The following is a 19347-nucleotide window of genomic DNA, read 5'->3' on the forward strand; positions in this document are numbered from 1 at the left end:
TTGTCATCAGTTCACACAATTGACCATATCACTATATTAGAACACACAAAAAAATAGAAAAGGGGGGGAAGGCCCCTGCCTCTGCATCATCTAGATGGACACATCCAAATAAAGCAGATCTGACAGGTTCACACATACCTGGGCATTGTAAGTAAATTTTGGTACTCCAGAAAATACTACACATAACGACCACCAATGCTAGACCATCAGGAGCTGATGGAGATTTACCAATTTCCACCAATGACTGCATCGACTCTGCTGTTTCCCCATTGCTTCCTAAATAAATAAAATTGCATAAAGCATCCAAATTTCAACAATTAACCAATGGGTGTACACTACTGGGGTTCGACATCGAAATTTTAGTACTAAATCATCTTGGGCGCTTGCAATAATCAGAAAAAAAGGACAACTCGGGACTTGCACTGATCAGAAAAATAGGAGGTGGTTACTGAACATACCTAACCAAAACCAAGGGTCCAGGGCGAGTGACCGACGAGCCGACGAGGGAGCGGCGTCTCGGCGTGCACTGCCGGCATGGACGAGCCATGTGCGGTCGACGCGGTTCCAAGCGCGGAGAAGCCAGAGGAGCATCGGGCGCCGGCGTGCGGGCTGCCGGTGTTGGCGGACTGGGACGGCGAGCCGTGGGCGTGCCGCGTGGTTGGAAGGGGAAGGAGGTTCCGATGAGGAGGTCAGAAGTGACTGCTGATCAGAGCTCGGGATAAGCTATCACGTCGCCGGCGGCCGACGCGGAGGCCGGAGGCGGACGGACTGCTTTCTGAATCTCTCCATCGGCAAATGGGCTGGCCCTGAGCAACTATAGAACGCATGGTAGTAAATTTTTGTTTTCACTTTTGTAGCTTTTGTAGGGGTCATGGGCCCGTTTGGCCTCAACTCAACGAGATTGAGCAATTTGCTGCACATTTTGCAATTTTTGTTACTCCCTCCGTCTCATAATATAAAAATGTTTTTTACACTAATGTAGTGTTAAAAACGTTTTTATATTTTGGGACAGAGGGAGTACTATTTACTTTTTTGTGACTGCTCTTGCTTTCAAACAAATCATCAAACACCCTTTGCAACTTTTACAGCAAACTCTTGTTGTTTTCCATTAACCAATTTCTTCTTCTTCTCATTGGGTTGAACACTCTTATTTTTCGAAAAGGTTAGAATAGACGGAAGCAGATTTGTAGCACTCGGGTGCTCCACACCCCTATATGAACATTAAATTCAAAAAAATACCGAGAAATTTGAAAACAAAAATCTAAGATTTGGGATAACAAACTTGGATTCCCGATCTACTACTGTGTGAAATTTCGTGAAAAAATAACAGGAAAATGCATTCGTTAGAAAAAAGACAAAATTTTCCTATGTATAGAAAAAAAATGTTTGGACGGATTTTTGTTCGGACAGTATTTTCTTCGTCGCGGATACATTTTATGGTATTTTTTCACGAAATTTCACAATGGAGTAGATTGAGAACCCGGGTTTGGTATCCCCAAATTTCAGGGTTTTTTGTTCTGTTTTTTTATGTTTAATATTCGTATAGGGGTGTGAAGCACCCAGGAGCTCCCGTGTATTTTCCTAGATAGACCCCTGACACTTGTGGGTTATCACCTAGCAGTGTCATGTCTAATCAGGAGTCTAACTCTATTAGACCAATTATACAAGGGTTAGAGCCTGTCTAATTATGAATCTAAACTTTAGACAAATTAGACCGGGTTGAGAGTGAATTCATGTGGGACCCTAAAGATTGGTGTGCCTTTTCAGGGTCTCTCTCCACATATTTATAGATGAAAGAGGGAGGACTGGAGGAGGGGGCACCACCATGAGGAGGAGTCCACCTCGTAGTTCGTTTGAAGTAGGGAGGAAGGACTCCTCCCCTAGTCCAATTTGGCCACCTCTATCATATATTCGGGGCGACCCACTAGGGCTTGTCCACTTGGGTAGGCCCAAGAAGGACTTATTACACAAATAAAATCCCAGAATTTTCAGAAGTTTCTGGAACCTTGCAAAGCTTTTCATATATAGATCTGAAACTTTTTTAGACATGTCATACCTTTCTGAAATTATTGAAATCCTTCCGGGTCCATCCGTGTAACGCCCCGAGACCGATGTGCCAGGTGTCCTCCAGTTATTCGATGTTGTTGCCTTGTCATTGCTTGCGTGTCATGCATTGCATAACATGTCATCATGTGCTTTTCATTTGCATACATGTTCATCTCTTGCATCCGAGCATTTTTCCCGTTGTCCGTTTTGCAATCCGGCGCTCCTATGTCACCCGGTGTTCCTTTCTACCTCTTTTTGTGTGGGGGGGTTAAAAATTTCCGGATTGGACCGAGACTTGTCATGCGGCCTTGGTTTACTACCGGTAGAACGCCTGCCAAGTTTCGTATCATTTGGACTTCATTTGATACTCCAACGGTTAACCGAGGGGACCAAAAAGGCCTCATGTGTGTTGCAGCCCAACACCCCTCCAAAGTGGCCCAAAACCCACCTAAACCTCCTCCATCACCTCGGTTGTTCGATCACGATCGCATGGCCGAAAACCGCTCCTCATTCTGAGCTTCCTAGCTCCTCCTATCTATAAAAGGCCACTCCCCCGAAATTTTCGGATCGTTCCTACCCCTAACCCTAGTCTCCTCCCTCCTCCAGCCGCCGGACGTGTCCGACCGGGCCAGACACGTCCGCCCCGCTTCCCCCGGCGAACCAGAGCACGCCACCTGGACCCTGGCCACCGCGCCGCCGTCAGGCCCGCCAGGCCCGCGGCCGGCCCACGCCTCGCCGCTCCGGGGCGCGTGCCTCCCTCCGCCGCCTCAGCAGCCTGCCGCCTCGCCTCGCCTTGCGCGAGCGCCGCCACCGCGCTTGCCGGCCGCGGCCCCTTCCCGCTGGCGCCGCTCATCGCCGCTGCGCCGCCCGTCGCCGCCCGGATCCCGCGCCGCTTCGCCGCAAGCTCCGGCGCCGGCGACCTCACCCCAGCGCCTCCCTCCGCCGCCTCGACCTTCCCGGCGACCCCGTCCTCCTCACCGCCGAGTACTTCGGCGACTTCCCCTTCTCCGGCGAGCAGCATCTTCGGCGAGCACCCGCTGCTACAGTACCGCCGGATCCCGATCCAGATTTGTTTTGCCCTAGGTTGATTTTTATCCCCGAAACCCTAACTTTATGCTCATCTTCATCGCATCGTAACTTTGCATCCGTAGCTCCGTTTTGCGCGTGCAGCATATCAAAATGTTCGCCTCAGAGAGTACATCATTTCATCTCATTGCATCATTTTCATTTGAGCTCATCTTGATGCCCAAAATGTTGTTGGAAGAGAGCTATTTGAGTTAATTGTCAGATCTGCTGCACCAAATAGCTATTTGTCATTTTTGCCATGATTAATGTGTGCATGATATGCTCCTGTTTTCTACATGAGTTTTGTTATATGCTTTGCCATCTTTAGAGAGGTGCTATCCATGTATTTTTGTGATATGTGTGGTGACTAGCACAAGCTTGCAAAGTGGTGCATTCGTTAATGCTGATTTCAGGGACTTAGAGATATCACTAAGTCCTTGATCTGTTTTTATCAATATGCCATATGGTCATGTTGTTTCCTAGTGATCCGTGCCTCTTTTGAGGATGATAAGTAAGGATGAATTGTTAATCTTGTAGTGCTCTATCCATCCATGTCTTTGTTTGCAATTATGGAGCATCCTAGCTTGAGTCAATCGAGCTCTACTTTTGCTATTTCGTAATTCCTGGCAGATTGTCTACTTGTTAGCGATTTTGCCAAGGATGTTGTTGTTGATCCGTGCATGCTATGTTGTTGTTCTTGCCATGTCTAGCTTATATAATGTGTATTATTGATGGGTGTGTGCTTAGATTGTCATGCCTTGCTCTGTAGTGAGTGCATCGAGCTAGTAAACATGCCTACTCGTTAACATATTTGCATGCTCCAGTTTTTCACTAAGTCTGAGATCTGATTATGTTTTTGCCATGTTCACATGCTTGCAATTGTATTTTCTAATCCCTTTTGGCTCAAGGTCACTAAGGGACTTTTGTCCATCATTCCTTTGCAAATCATGCATATACATCGCATACCGCATCCCGCATATCATATCATGTTCATGTGTTGGTTGTTTACTATGTTGTGTGCTTCTTTTCCGGTGTTGCTTCTTCGGGTTGGTTCCGTAAACGTCGTGTTTGTGAGGACCCGTTCGACTACGTCCGTTTGACTTCTTCATGGACTCGTTCTTCTTCCTTGCGGGATCTCAGGCAAGATGATCATACCCTCGAAATCACTTCTATCTTTGCTTGCTAGTTGCTCGCTCTTTTGCTATGCCTATGCTACGATACCTACCACTTGCTTATCATGCCTCCCATATTGTTGAACCAAGCCTCTAACCCACCTTGTCCTAGCAAACCGTTGTTTGGCTATGTTACCGCTTTGCTCAGCCCCTCTTATAGTGTTGTTAGTTGCAAGTGAAGATTGAAGTTTGTTCCTTGTTGGAACATGGAGATGTTGTTCCTTGTTGGAACATGTTTACTTGTTGGGATATCACAATATACCTTATTTAATTAATGCATCTATATACTTGGTAAAGGGTGGAAGGCTCGGCCTTATGCCTGGTGTTTTGTTCCACTCTTGTCGCCCTAGTTTCCGTCATATCGGTGTTATGTTCCCGGATTTTGCGTTCCTTACGCGGTTGGGTATAATGAGAACCCCTTGACAGTTCGCCTTGAATAAAACTCCTCCAGCAAGGCCCAACCTTGGTTTTACCATTCGCCACCTAGCCTTTTTCTTTCCCTTGGGTAGGCCTGCCCAAGGGTCATCTTTATTAAACCCCCGGGCTAGTGCTCCTCTGAGTGTTGGTCCAAACTGAGCGATGTCTGGAGCTACCAGGGGCAACTCTGGGCTGGCCCACCCGACGTCTGGCCCATCTGGTGTGCCCTGAGAATGAGATATGTGCAGCTTCTATCGGGATTTGTCGGCACATCTGGGTGGCTTTGCTGGTCTTGTTTTACCATTGTCGAAATGTCTTGTAACCGGGATTTCGAGTCTGATCGGGTCTTTCCGCTATAAGGAATATCCTTCGTTGACCGTCAGAGCTTGTGATGGGCTAAGTTGGGACACCCCTGCAGGGTTATGAACTTTCGAAAGCCGTGCCCGCGGTTATGGGCAGATGGGAATTTGTTAACGTCCAGTTGTAGAAAACCTGAAGTTGACCTTAATTAAAATACATCAACCGCGTGTGTAACCATGATGGTCTCTTTCCGGCGGAGTCCGGGAAGTGAACATGGTGTTGGAGTTATGCTTGACGTAGGTTGTTCTAGGATCACTTCTTGATCATAGTTTCTCGACCGTGCTTTGCCTTCTCTTCTCGCTCTCTTTTGCGAATATGTTAGCCACCATATATGCTAGTCGCTTGCTGCAGCTCCACCTCATACCTTTACCTTACCCATAAGCTTAAATAGTTTTGATCGCGAGGGTGCGAGATTGCTGAGTCCCCGTGACTCACAGATACTTCCAAACCAACTTGCAGGTGCCGATGAGTTCGTGCAGATGACGCAACCAAGCTCAGGAGGAGCTCGATGAAGATCTTGTCCTTTGTGTTGTTTCATTCTAGTTGATCAGTAGTGGAGCCTAGTCGGGACGATCGGGGATCTATGTAGCATTTGGGGTAGTCTTCTTTTATTTTGGCTCCGTAGTCGGGACTTGATTGTAGCTGGTTGACGTAATGCTTTATTCATGTAATTGTGTGAAGTGGCGACTGTAAGCCAACTATGTATCTTTTTCCTTATGTATTACATGGGTTGTGTGAAGATTACCTCACTTGCGACATTGCTTTCAATGCGGTTATGCCTCTAAGTCATGCTTCGACACGTGGGAGATATAGCCGCATCGAGGGCGGTACAAGTTGGTATCAGAGCCAGCTCCGACCTTAGGAGCCCCCATTGCTTGATCGAATTAGCTGACGAGTTGAGTCTAGAAAAAATGTTTTGAGTCATTTAGGAATTATATATCGGAGAGTTTAGGAATTCTTTTTACTCCCCAGTCCCTTCATCGCTCTGGTAAGGCATCCCGACGTAGAGTTTTGACTCTTATCTTCTCAAATTTCACTAAAAAAATTTAGGATCACGCGGGTATCTTGGAATCATTTCGATGGTTTTGTGACGAGAACATTGTTCTTGGTGCCTCCTGTCATTTAGGGGTTGTGGCAGTGTCCTGGGGAGTTGAGCTTCGAGGTGTTGTCGTCACAATTTTATCGTTGCAGTTCTGGAATACCTGAGTTTAGTTCACCGACATCGAAAATCTCTTTTATGCAGTTGTTGGTGAGATAACCTCGACGCCACCCAGTACTGGGGCGGGAGTTCGGAAGTATTGCCATAACTTGTATAACGGATGCTTTTCGAAGGTTGAGGTAGACGATTGCCGAAGGTTTCTTGGTTATGTGTTGAAGGATGGATACAGCTGGATGTAGGATTTGCTAGTTTTGGGTGACATATTATGCTTCCCCTGTATCCCCAACACCTGATTGCATAACCGGAAAGTTTCGGAAGTTTATAAGTGAGAATTCAAGTAGCTCTTAGGATATCTTTTCGACAGATGTATGATATGAAATTGGGGTTCGATGTCTAGTGGTCCGCCTATTCACGGTTGGTTTTACAGTGGTCTCGTTGTGTCTTAAAGAGTCATTGGCTATGCCGACTCGGGGATGCTTCGTATGTCATGTGCACTGCCTTGTACATGATGGTGTTGTACGATCGAGCCCGTGTAGGCCCCACCACGAAAACTTCGGACGAAATCTGTTTGTTCTGGCTTATTTTGCAAGCCAATTCTTATTTTGCTTTTGAGTTGTGGTATTCGAGTTGCTTCAATGTCAAGAGTTGATTCCATACTTTTCCTAAGCGGTATTCTCATATTCCTATGTGAATACTAATCCTTCTCGATCATTGAGTTTGTCATTTCAATTTCTTTTCAACCGGCGCGTTTTCTCTTCAAGTGGATCCGATCACTTCAACATCCGCAAGATCACCTCTTGGGTTTTCCAACGTTGTTCGTTTCATCTGTCCTCAAGTTGCCTTTGTTTTTCCCGCCCACCCACCCTTTTTCTTCAAGGACTAAGATTTCGTAATCCAGTATCATCTTATTGATGAGAAGCCTCTCCATTCTTTTCCCTTCAATCTTCTTACCCGGTGATTCTCATGAAGATTCTAACGGGCCTCAAGCTCATCATTCTTCATTCTTTTCTTCTCCGGTGGATTCAATTCAAGCTTTCGGTGTTTGATCACATTCTTTTCCTTGTTTCAAATGTTTTTCATGCCGGTGCACCTTATATTCAATCATTTCTCGCTATTCAATTGTTCCGAAGTGCTCAAGATATCTCAGGAGATTCGTTTCCATTCTCAATCCGTTAAAGCTTTTGCGAGGATGTTATCTCATTCAAGCCATTTAATTCAACCAGTGCATTCTCTCTTTTAAATCGTTCAAAGGTGTTTCTTTTGAATGGGCCTTAACCCACAGGTCTTTTCCCAGGATCTTACCTAACTCTTCTTATTTTCCCTGGAGCTATCCTCAAATTCTTTTAAAGTTTGACGTAAGAATGAATTGTCATCAGTCAAATGTTTTTCTCCAAGATCTTTCAAATTCTTTTCATCGTTGGTTCAACCTTTCTAATTTTCATCCCGGAGTATCTCAACAATTTGCTGGTGTGTCCCGTCGTAATTCTCAGAATTCGAAGACCGAAGAAGAGTTTTACCTCTATATCTTATCCATTCTCTCAGAGATTCGTGGTTCTAATTCGAGACCATCCTCTCATAATTGTTTTGATCGTGAGAATTCTTTTCACCCATCCGAAGCATTTCTTGAGTTGTTTTCCATTTCTTTCCTCCGAAGGCCATCTTTTCAAATATTATTCATTTCAGCTGGCAGCTCACATTCTCCAAATCTTACCGGTGCATCAATCAAATATCCTCTAATCAGTTATTGATCTCTTCGTTCTAATGGATCTAAATCCCCTCAAGCTTCTTCATTCATTTGCTAATTCTTTCCAGTGTTTCTTTATCTTTTCTTCGTTCATTTTAAATTCTTACGGTGGTTTGTTCAAGATTCCTCTTCTTACGTTATCATACTTCCGTTCTTTCAAATCCTACCGGTGGATCATGGAAGACCTTTCCAAGTTGACGCTATATCTATCTTAATCCTTTCTACGAGAATAAGTAGTATGTCAAATCCGTTGCTTCTCATCAATCTAAATTGGTGAAGGATACGCATAACTTAATTCTTATTCTTGTTTCATCCAAGTGATTAATTCCTTATTCCGGAGGCTCATCAAATTCTCGGTTCGAGATGCTTTATCTATTCTTTTACAGGAGTTCCAAGCCCTCTCAACTATATCGTCATGAAGATCCATCTAATCATTGCAAGGGTTCAACTGGTGTTTTCAACTTCTCCTTCATTCCGTTTTGGTCATCCTTTCGTTACCGGAGTTCTTCATGGAGGTTCTACATAATGGTCCATCAAGGATTTAATTCCTTCTCTAACTTTTTCATCGAGATTCTTTTCTAAGAAGCTCAAGCTTTCTTCATATTGTAATCCGGAGTGCAATTCGTTCTTCCGTATCATTTGAGATGGTATTGTGTCATTCTTGATAATCTGAGTTTATGTTTCATGATTCGAATGTTGTTAAGAATGAGATATTTTAAATCCATCAACCTCTTCGTTGGAATTATCTTGGGTTATATTTCACCTAAAGCCTTCCCTAAGGATTGTTGCTATCTATGGTGCTTATAAATGATCCAATTTCTTCATTTATCCTTTCCGGTGCGATATAGTTTCTCGTCTCCTTGTTGATATCAATCCAATTCCGCTTCTCGTGAGTGGCAGGTTGACACCTCATAATTTGAGATGTATTCCATATGACCATATCAAGCTTATTCTTTTCGTTGTTGGTTTTACAACAACTCCGTTCGACCCTTCTCCTAAGGAGGCCTTCTCAAACTCTTTTTGGCAGAAATTGGCATTTTCTCCTCATTTCTCCTATGTCAATTATCTATCTTCTATTCTTTCGTTCCGGAGGCATTGCGCTGTTGTTCTTTCACCAGTCATCTCGTTTTGGCAAATATCATGTTCTTTTCATGCCTATCCAATTAACCGGAGAGTTGTGCCCTCTACTCAGTTCTTTTCATCTTATCAAGCTTTGCATGCCCTCTCAACCGGAGTGCTATCCAAAGTTGTTCTTCCTTGTTCCTCTTTGCTAACGAAGTGCTTTCAACTCCATTTATCTCTGTTGTATTCTTTTCTCGATATGGCTTAACCTTTTCAAGGTTCTTTGGTTTCACTCGTTTGTCAAAGAAGCAACTTAGCTTTACCTCTCCTCTTTCTCTTCCTTTGTTCCTCCGGTGCCATCCTAGATCTCGGGACAAGATCCTCTCGTAGTGGTGGAGTGTTGTAACGCCCCGAGACTGATGTGCCAGGTGTCCTCCGATTATTCGCTGTTGTTGCCTTGTCATTGCTTGCGTGTCATGCATTGCATAACATGTCATCATGTGCTTTTCATTTGCATACATGTTCGTCTCTTGCATCCGAGCATTTTTCCCGTTGTCCATTTTGCAATCCGGCGCTCCTATGTCACGCGGTGTTCCTTTCTACCTCTTTTTGTGTGGGGGGGTTAAACATTCCGGATTGGACCGAGACTTGTCATGCGGCCTTGGTTTACTACCGGTAGACCGCCTATCAAGTTTCGTATCATTTGGACTTCGTTTGATACTCCAACGATTAACCGAGGGGACCGAAAAGGCCTCGTGTGTGTTGCAGCCCAACACCCCTCCAAAGTGGCCCAAAACCCACCTAAACCTCCTCTATCACCTCGGTCGTTCGATCACGATCGCGTGGCTGAAAACCACTCCTCATTCTGAGCTTCCTAGCTCCTCCTATCTAAAAAGGCCACTCCCCCGAAATTTTCGGATCGTTCCTACCCCTAACCCTAGTCTCCTCCCTCCTCCAGCCGCCGGACGTGTCCGACGGGGCCGGACACGTCCGCCCCGCTTCCCCCGGCGAACCAGAGCACGCCACCTGGACCCTGGCCACCGCGCCGCCACCAGGCCCGCCAGGCCCGCGGCCGGCCCGCGCCTCGCCGCTCTGGGCCGCGCACCTCCCTCCGCCGCCTTAGGAGCCCGCCGCCTCGCCTCGCCTTGCCCGAGCGCCGCCACCACGCTTGCGGGCCGCGGCCCCTTCCCGCCGGCGCCGCCCATCGCCGGTGCGCCGCCCGTCGCCGCCCGGAACCCGCGCCGCTTCGCCGCAAGCTCCGGCGCCGACGTCCTCACCCCGGCGCCTCCCTCCGCCGCCTCGACCTTCCCGGCGACCCCGTCCTCCTCACCGTCGAGTACTCTGGCGACTTCCCCTTCTCCAGCGAGTAGCATCTCCGGCGAGCACCCGCTGCTACAGTACCGCCGGATCCCGATCCAGATCTGTTTTGCCCTAGGTTGACTTTTATCCCCGAAACCCTAACTTTATGTCCATCTTCATCGCATCGTAACTTTGCATCCGTAGCTCCGTTCTGCGTGTGCAGCGTATCAAAATGTTCATCTCAGAGAGTACATCATTTCATCTCATTGCATCATTTTCATTTGAGCTCATCTTGATGCCCGAAATGCTGTTGGAAGAGAGGTATTTGAGTTAATTGTCAGATTTGCTGCACCAAATAGCTATTTGTCATTTTTGCCATGATTAATGTGTGCATGATATGCTCCTGAGTTCTACATGAGTTTTGTTATATTCTTTGCCATCTTTACAGAGGTGCTATCCATGTATTTTTGTGATATGTGTGGTGACTAGCACAAGCTTGCAAAGTGGTGCATTCGTTAATGCTGATTTCAGGGACTTAGAGATATCACTAAGTCCTTGATCTGTTTTTATCAATATGCCATATGTTCATGTTGTTTCCTAGTGATCCGTGCCTCTTTTGAGGATGATAAGTAAGGATGAATTGTTAATCTTGTAGTGCTCTATCCATCCATGTCTTTTTTGCAATTATGGAGCACCCTAGCTTGAGTCAATCGAGCTCCACTTTTGCTATTTCGTAATTCCTGGCAGATTGTCTACTTGTTAGCGATTTTACCGAGGATGTTGTTATTGATCCGTGCATGCTATATTGTTGTTCTTGCCATGTCTAGCTTATATAATGTGTATTATTGATGGGTGTGTGCTTAGATTGTCATGCCTTGCTCTGTAGTGAGTGCATCGAGCTAGTAAACATGCCTACTCGTTAACATATTTGCATGCTCCAGTTTTTCACTAAGTCTGAGATCTGATTATGTTTTTGCCATGTTCACATGCTTGCAATTGTATTTTCTGATCCCTTTTGGCTCAAGGTCACTAAGGGACTTTTGTTAAGCTCTTTGAGTAGCTCCATGCCATGCCTTACTTTGCCATGTTAAGTTCCTGTAACATCTAGTTTTCATGCTTCAAAGTGTGCTACCTGATCTGAAATTCCAGGCTTGTGTTAATTTCATTAAGTCTGAAACCTGTTTACCAATTGCACTTTTGCCATGCTTGTTTGAACCTGTTAATGGATGAATTGGCCATAGCTCAGTGTTCATCTTTTGTTAAGCCTTATGAGTGGATCCCTGCCATGTTTTTTGTTGCCATGTTTGAGTGCTGTAGCATAATTATCTTGTTACATTTAGATGGCTACTTGTTGTTTATCGCAGACCGATGTCATATTTGTTTCGCTTGCCATTTCCAAACCGTGCATCCGATTCCGGCGATCCTTATATCGATTTCAAACGAAATCACCTCACCTTTCCAGTGGTACTCTTGGATTTCCAAGTTGAGGCCAGGTTGAATCATTCCTTTGCAAATCATGCATATGCATCGCATACCGCATCCCGCATATCATATCATGTTCATGTGTTGGTTGTTTACTATGTTGTGTGCTTCTTTTCCGGTGTTGCTTCTTCGGGTTGGTTCCGTAAACGTCGTGTTTGTGAGGACCCGTTCGACTACGTCCGTTTGACTTCTTCATGGACTCGTTCTTCTTCCTTGCGGGATCTCAGGCAAGATGATCATACCCTCGAAATCACTTCTATCTTTGCTTGCTAGTTGCTCGCTCTTTTGCTATGCCTATGCTACGATACCTACCACTTGCTTATCATGCCTCCCATATTGTTGAACCAAGCCTCTAACCCACCTTGTCCTAGCAAACCGTTGTTTGGCTATGTTACCGCTTTGCTCAGCCCCTCTTATAGCGTTGTTAGTTGCAAGTGAAGATTGAAGTTTGTTCCTTGTTGGAACATGGAGATGTTGTTCCTTGCTGGAACATGTTTACTTGTTGGGATATCACAATATACCTTATTTAATTAATGCATCTATATACTTGGTAAAGCGTGGAAGGCTCGGCCTTATGCCTGGTGTTTTGTTTCACTCTTATCGCCCTAGTTTCCGTCATATCAGTGTTATGTTCCCGGATTTTGCGTTCCTTACGTGGTTGGGTATAATGGGAACCCCTTGACAGTTCGCCTTGAATAAAACTCCTCCAGCAAGGCCCAACCTTGGTTTTACCATTCGCCACCTAGCCTTTTTCTTTCCCTTGGGTAGGCCTGCCCAAGGGTCATCTTTATTAAACCCTCGGGCCAGTGCTCCTCTGAGTGTTGGTCCAAACTGAGCGATGTCCGGAGCTACCAGGGGCAACTCTGGGCTGGCCCACCCGACGTCTGGCTCATCCGGTGTGCCCTGAGAACGAGATATGTGCAGCTCCTATCGGGATTTGTCGGCACATCTGGGTGGCTTTGCTGGTCTTGTTTTACCATTGTCGAAATGTCTTGTAACCGGGATTCCGAGTCTGATCGGGTCTTCCCGCTAGAAGGAATATCCTTCGTTGACCGTGAGAGCTTGTGATGGGCTAAGTTGGGACACCCCTGCAGGGTTATGAACTTTCGAAAGTCGTGCCCGCGGTTATGGGCAGATGGGAATTTGTTAATGTCCGGTTGTAGAAAACCTGAAGTTGACCTTAATTAAAATACATCAACCGCGTGTGTAACCGTGATGGTCTCTTTCCGGCGGAGTCCGGGAAGTGAACACGATGTTGGAGTTATGCTTGACGTAGGTTGGTCTAGGATCAATTCTTGATCATAGTTTCTCGACCGTGCTTTGCCTTCTCTTCTCGCTCTCTTTTGCGAATATGTTAGCCACCATATATGCTAGTCGCTTGCTGCAGCTCCACCTTATACCTTTACCTTACCCATAAGCTTAAATAGTCTTGATCATGAGGGTGCGAGATTGCCGAGTCCCCGTGACTCACAGATACTTCCAAACCAGCTTGCAGGTGCCGATGAGTCCGTGCAGATGACGCAACCAAGCTCAAGAGAAGCTCGATGAAGATCTTGTCCTTTGTGTTGTTTCGTTCTAGTTGATCAGTAGTGGAGCCCAGTCGGGACGATCAGGGATCTGTGTAGCATTTGGGGTAGTCTTCTTTTATTTTGGCTCCGTAGTCGTGCCTTGATTGTAGCTGGTTGATGTAATGATTTATTCATGTAATTGTGTGAAGTGGCGATTGTAAGCCAACTATGTATCTCTTTCCCTTATGTATTACATGGTTTGTGTGAAGATTACCTCACTTGCGACATTGCTTTCAATGCGGTTATGCCTCTAAGTCGTGCTTCGACATGTGGGAGATATAGCCGCATCGAGGGCGTTACAAGTTTGCTCGGATGCAAGAGACGAACATGTATGGAAATGAAAAGCACATGATGACATGATATGCAATGCATGACACGCAAGCAATGACAAGGCAACAACAGCGAATAACTGGAGGACACCTAGCACATCGGTCTCGGGGCGTTACAATCCGGAACACTTTTCGATCCATCCAAAACATTTCCTATGGTCATTCTCTCGTTTCTATGGTTATCATAGCTATTAGTCATTGAGCATGTGACCCTACAGGTTCGGAAATAAGCAAAAATGACCCGGGACCCTTTTTGGTCAATAGTTAAGAATGGGATATGGACACCCTTGTTAACTCCTGTATATTCATGAAATTCTCAAGCAAACCTTTTGTTCCCGAATCCCATTTCCTTTGTTGCGCGGTACATTTAGAAATTTTGATGCAAGATATTATCGGTATCCTCGTGATCAACTCCTGGTCACTATACTGGTTATCCTCGTTACCAGTTTTGTTCTCTTTGCTTGTATCCATATTCTGGTATCCCTGTGATCTTCATCACATATGTCTGGCCATACGATAATGATATCATAACACCGAGTTGTCCCAGAGAGTACCTCTCCATCGTCAGAGGAGCAAATCCCACTCTCAAACTATCAATATCGAGACATACTTTTTTGGTATAACCGTAAGTCACTTTTATTCACATCCAGTTATGGAGTGACATTCGATAACCCCGAAGTAACCATCCGGTATGTTGGTAAATGATATTCTCATGGTCTAAGGAACTAAGTAAGCGATGACACTTTATATGAAAATACCGACAACATAATAACGACTCTCAGCAATTCATAAGTCGAGTATATCCAACACTATTTTTTCTGATAACAGTGTTGTCTCATTATTGATAACAACATTGTTAGTATAACAATGCTCATACTCAGGAAAACAATATGATCATGAATACATGAGCAAGTTTTAGAGGCATGACTAGGGATCATATTGGCATTGAGAGACTGATTTTCCTATGCATGATGGCAACTACGCACACATAGTGGCAGCTACACACCCTTTCACATAAGTGCCTTTTTGATATATGGGGTGTTAGGTTTTTCATGGCACTGGCACAACTGCCATTGTATAGAAGTGTCTTTTTCTCACTTCTCTTTGCCTTTTTGCTTGTCTTTTGGCACAAATGCCTTTTTTGTATATAAAAGACTTTTTCTCGATTCCCTCTGTCTTTTTGCTTGCTTGGATGATCATACGTCATGAAAAAAACTTTATTTTTGTTATATACCTTTTTATTCATGGTCCAAAGTAATTTACCAAAATAGTTAGAGATGAAATTTGGGGTTGTGTGCATCTGTCACCATGTGTAGAGAGTTATTTTCATATTTGTGTTTATGTTTCCGCACATGTAATGGGCTTTTCCTCTGAATCCCATATGCAATAACCAATACAATTATAGCATAAAAAATAAAATTAATTATGAACATGAGAATATAATAATACATTCATTATTGCCTTCAAGGCATATCTCCAGCATGCTATGTCTTAGGTGATCATGTATGAGGTAAATGATGTGAAAAATGGGCCGGACTCTTCACCTTGGTATATTCCCATCTTAATAGTGTGGAATTCCTATCAACTCAAATCAATAATCATAAAAGACTACCCTAAGTCGCCGAGGATCACATCTTAATTCTTGTGTTTTTGTGAGGTCGACGATCATCCATCAACCATGCACCATGCATGGCATTAATACCTGAGATACACTCGCTGATACGTCCATCTTGCGTCATGCTTTTATATCGATATTTATTGCATTATGGGCTGTTATTACATATTATGTCACAATACTTATGTCTATTCTCTCTTATTTTACAAGGTTTACATAAAGAGGGGAATGCTGGCAGCTGGGATTCTGGGCTGGAAAAGGAGCAAATATTAGAGACCTATTCTGCACAGCTCCAAAAGTCCCGAAACTTCACGGAAGATGTTTTCAGAATATATATAAAATACTCAGCGGAAGAAATTCACCAAGGGGGCCACACCCTGCCCACAAGGGTGGGGGGCGCGCCCTACCCCCCTGGACGCGCCCCCTACCTCATGGGCCCCATGGTGGCCCTCCGGTGGCCATCTTCTGCTATATGAAGTCTTTCGATGGGAAAAAATAACAAGCCATCTTCTCGGACAAAACTTCGCCGCCACGAGGCGGAACCTTGACAGAACCAATCTAGGGCTCTGGCGGAGCTGTTCTGCCGTGGAAACTTCCCTCTCGGAGGAGGAAATCATCGCCATCGTCATCACCAACGCTCCTCTCATCGGGAGAGGACAACCTCCATCAACATCTTCATCAGCACCATCTCCTCTCAAAACCCTAGTTCATCTCTTGTATCCAATTCTTGTCTCCAAGTCCGGGATTGGTGCTAGTGGGTTGCTAGTAGTGTTAATTACTCCTTGTAGTTGATGCTAGTTGGTTTATTTGGTGGAAGATCATATGTTCAGATCCTATATGCATATTAATACCCCTCTGGTTATGAACATGTTTATGCTTTGTGAGTAGTTACGTTTGTTTCTGAGGACACGGGAGAAGTCTTGCTATTAGTAGTCATGTGAATTTGGTATTCGTTCGATATTTTGATGAGATGTATGTTGTCTCTCCTCTAGTGGTGTTATGTGAACGTCGACTACATGGCACTTCACCATTATTTGGGCCTAGAGGAAGGCATTGAGAAGTAATAAGTAGATGATGGGTTGCTAGAGTGACAGAAGCTTAAACCCTAGTTTATGCGTTGCTTCGTAAGGGACCGAGTTGGATCCATATGTTTCATGCTATGGTTAGGTTTACCTTAATACTTTTGTTGTATTTGCGGATGCTTGCAATAGAGGTTAATCATAAGTGGGATACTTGTCCAAGTAAGGACAACACCCAAGCACCGGTCCACCAACGTACCAAATTATCAAAGTACCGAACGCGAATCATATGAGCGTGATGAAAACTAGCTTGATGATATTCCCATGTGTCCTCAGGAGCGCTTTTCTCTATATAAGAGTTTGTCCAGGCTTGTCCTTTGCTACAAAAAGGATTGGGCCACCTTGCTGCACTTTATTTACTTTTGTTACTTGTTGCTCGTTACAAATTATCCTATCACAAAACTATTTGTTGCCACTTATTTCAATACTTGTAGAGAATACCTTGCTGGAAACCGCTTATCATTTTCTTCTGCTTCTCGTTGAGTTCGACACTCTTACTTATCGAAAGGACTACGATAGATCCCCTATACTTGTGGGTCATCACTCGCAAAATGTATTAGTCCAAACAAAGTGTGTGTCATAACATACCAAAATTATATCAAGTGCATGATTGTACTTTCAAGCGGGCGCCTGCTCCGGCCAGCCTGGGTCGGTTTCGGTTCGTGGCGAGATGGGAGATGATGACCTTGTGTGGTGATGGCGTGGTCGTTGTGTAGGTTGTGTGTGGGCTAGTGGAGATGTCTGTCGACATTGGCCATTTTGCGAGGTGGTGGTATTGCGCTACTTCGGTGAAAGCTTGGCCGATGACTACTGCACGGCGAAGATAGTGCCCATGGGCGTCTCTATCCTCCTCGGATGCGTCATCGAGGAGTTCATGTATCGTCAACCCCCCGAATCAAGCTCTTTGGAGAAACTCACGATCCCGCACAGGGGCATGAGATGGAGGTGTCTCCAACGTCATTTCCTCATTTGGGGCGTCGTCTTGAAGTTCTTGATCCACATGCACTTCCTTGGTGCCGGACGTGCCTGATCGTGCGGTGTGGTTGGTTGGTGTTGCGACTTGTGCAACAATGATGGTAACAAGAGGAGTGGGATAGTGGCATGTCCTTTGTCATCGACCGATCGACTTGTCTTTACGTGTAAAGTCAGAGCTGTATAGTGGCGGGGTGACGCGGTGGCAATGATGCCGTGTAATGGTCATGATATCCTGTGTTTTGCAAGACGTGCTTCTTTCTCCTACAAAACTTGTTATCGTCAGAGCTGCCTAGTCCTTGACGCGGTTGACCGATTGTTTGGCATAGGACGACATGTGTTCTAGTGCATTGTTCGTCCCAGAGGCTCTTGGTCGGTCGTCCTCAGTGAAGTTAGAGTCGCTTGCTCAAGGAGAGTGACGACGATGACAGCTCGTAGGCATCTTCGACGTTGTTCCTCTCGTCGATGGTGTGTGTGGGTCTTGCGGTTGCCACTTCGGCCAGGGTTCCCTATCATGTGGGCGTGTTTTAATTATTTCGTCAGGTTTTCCATATATTAATCTGACAACTTCATTCTACCTTTTTGAATGAATCATGTTGTAACGGGTCGACTTCGAAAAAAAGAAAAACCGAACAAGTTTTTCCACCAGTTTGAACCGTTCGTGTAGCACACACAAGTGAGAGATGCTACTCAACGGATCGTGATCCGTGGCCAACCCGCACAAACACATCTCCAACGTCCATTCCGGCTGATCCAACGGCTCATCCGACCCCGCGCGCTCCTCGCCCGTGGCGCCAAAGAATCCGTCCAAAACCGGGAATTTCCGCTCGAAATGCTCCAGCCGCGCGCCATCCTCCAAAAATTCCCCACCCCTACTTAACCCCTCCTCCTCTCCCCCAAATCCTCACAAATCACAGCGCCGCCGCACCCGATCTCCCAAGAAGACACCACCACCACCCGCGCCGATGGCCCGCACGAAGCAGACGGCGCGCAAGTCCACCGGCGGCAAGGCGCCGAGGAAGCAGCTGGCCACCAAGGCGGCCCGCAAGTCCGCGCCGGCCACCGGCGGCGTCAAGAAGCCCCACCGTTTCCGCCCCGGCACCGTCGCGCTCCGGGAGATCCGCAAGTACCAGAAGAGCACGGAGCTGCTCATCCGCAAGCTCCCCTTCCAGCGCCTGGTGCGGGAAATCGCGCAGGACTTCAAGACCGACCTGCGGTTCCAGTCATCCGCCGTCTCCGCCCTGCAGGAGGCCGCCGAGGCGTACCTGGTGGGGATGTTCGAGGACACCAACCTGTGCGCCATCCACGCCAAGCGCGTCACCATCATGCCCAAGGACATCCAGCTCGCACGCCGCATCCGCGGCGAGCGTGCCTAGGTCTGGGTCGCCGGTAATACTGCTGGGTAGTAGCTGTTCCTGTCTCGTGATCTGGATGTGTGTCGGTTGTGTTTGTTGGTGTTGATATGATCGTATCGTTTGGTCCTGTGATTCGTGATGCTCGAATGAAATGGCAATGAGAAGTTCAGTTATAATGTGATGGTAAATCTGCCCTCTAGTTCTACTGTTTGCCACTTTATTCCTCTGTGATTCTGCAATGGTGTTTTTGCCGCATGTAGCCCTGTTGCAGTGTTGGATGCATGATGCGGTGTCCCATGGGTGTTGTGATTTTGCTGGCGTGGTCTGTTATTTTTGTTTGGTTGCTGTGCGATTCGTTTTTTTTTTGCACGTTTCTACAGGGATTTGGTGAATCTAATTATGCCTTCTGCTCTGTTCGATATGATTCTGAATTATAGTTGGGTTGGTTGATGTGGACTAGCTGAAGGTGAAGTGGCTACATGTTATGTGATTCTAAAATATGTGTTTGTTAGTTCAAATTTGCAAAGAATGTGATCTATTTCATCTGCATTTCCTAGATCTTGTTAATCAAGTTCTGTGATTGGATGCTATGTTTGGCCAATGATTTCATCCTGGGAATGATT

General features: G+C 45.7%; 1 protein-coding gene and 1 long non-coding RNA gene across 2 annotated transcripts; one reads left to right on the forward strand and one right to left on the reverse strand.

Annotated features, from left to right (window-relative positions):
* LOC119328691 lies at nt 1-772 on the reverse strand. Its single transcript, XR_005159093.1, has 2 exons — nt 459-772; nt 1-272 (listed from the first exon to the last, which is right to left on the reverse strand). It is a non-coding gene; the product is annotated as an uncharacterized LOC119328691 (long non-coding RNA).
* Nucleotides 773-18262: 17490 nt separating this feature from the next.
* On the forward strand, nt 18263-18923 carry LOC119332684 (histone H3.2-like). The gene has a single exon (XM_037605841.1). The coding sequence runs from the start codon at nt 18335-18337 to the stop codon at nt 18743-18745; it is 411 nt and encodes a 136-aa protein (XP_037461738.1). The 5' UTR covers nt 18263-18334; the 3' UTR covers nt 18746-18923.
* The last annotated feature ends 424 nt before the right edge of the window (nt 18924-19347 follow it).

Source organism: Triticum dicoccoides, chromosome 7A, assembly GCF_002162155.2.
Source record: "Triticum dicoccoides isolate Atlit2015 ecotype Zavitan chromosome 7A, WEW_v2.0, whole genome shotgun sequence".
Classification (NCBI taxonomy): domain Eukaryota; kingdom Viridiplantae; phylum Streptophyta; class Magnoliopsida; order Poales; family Poaceae; genus Triticum; species Triticum dicoccoides.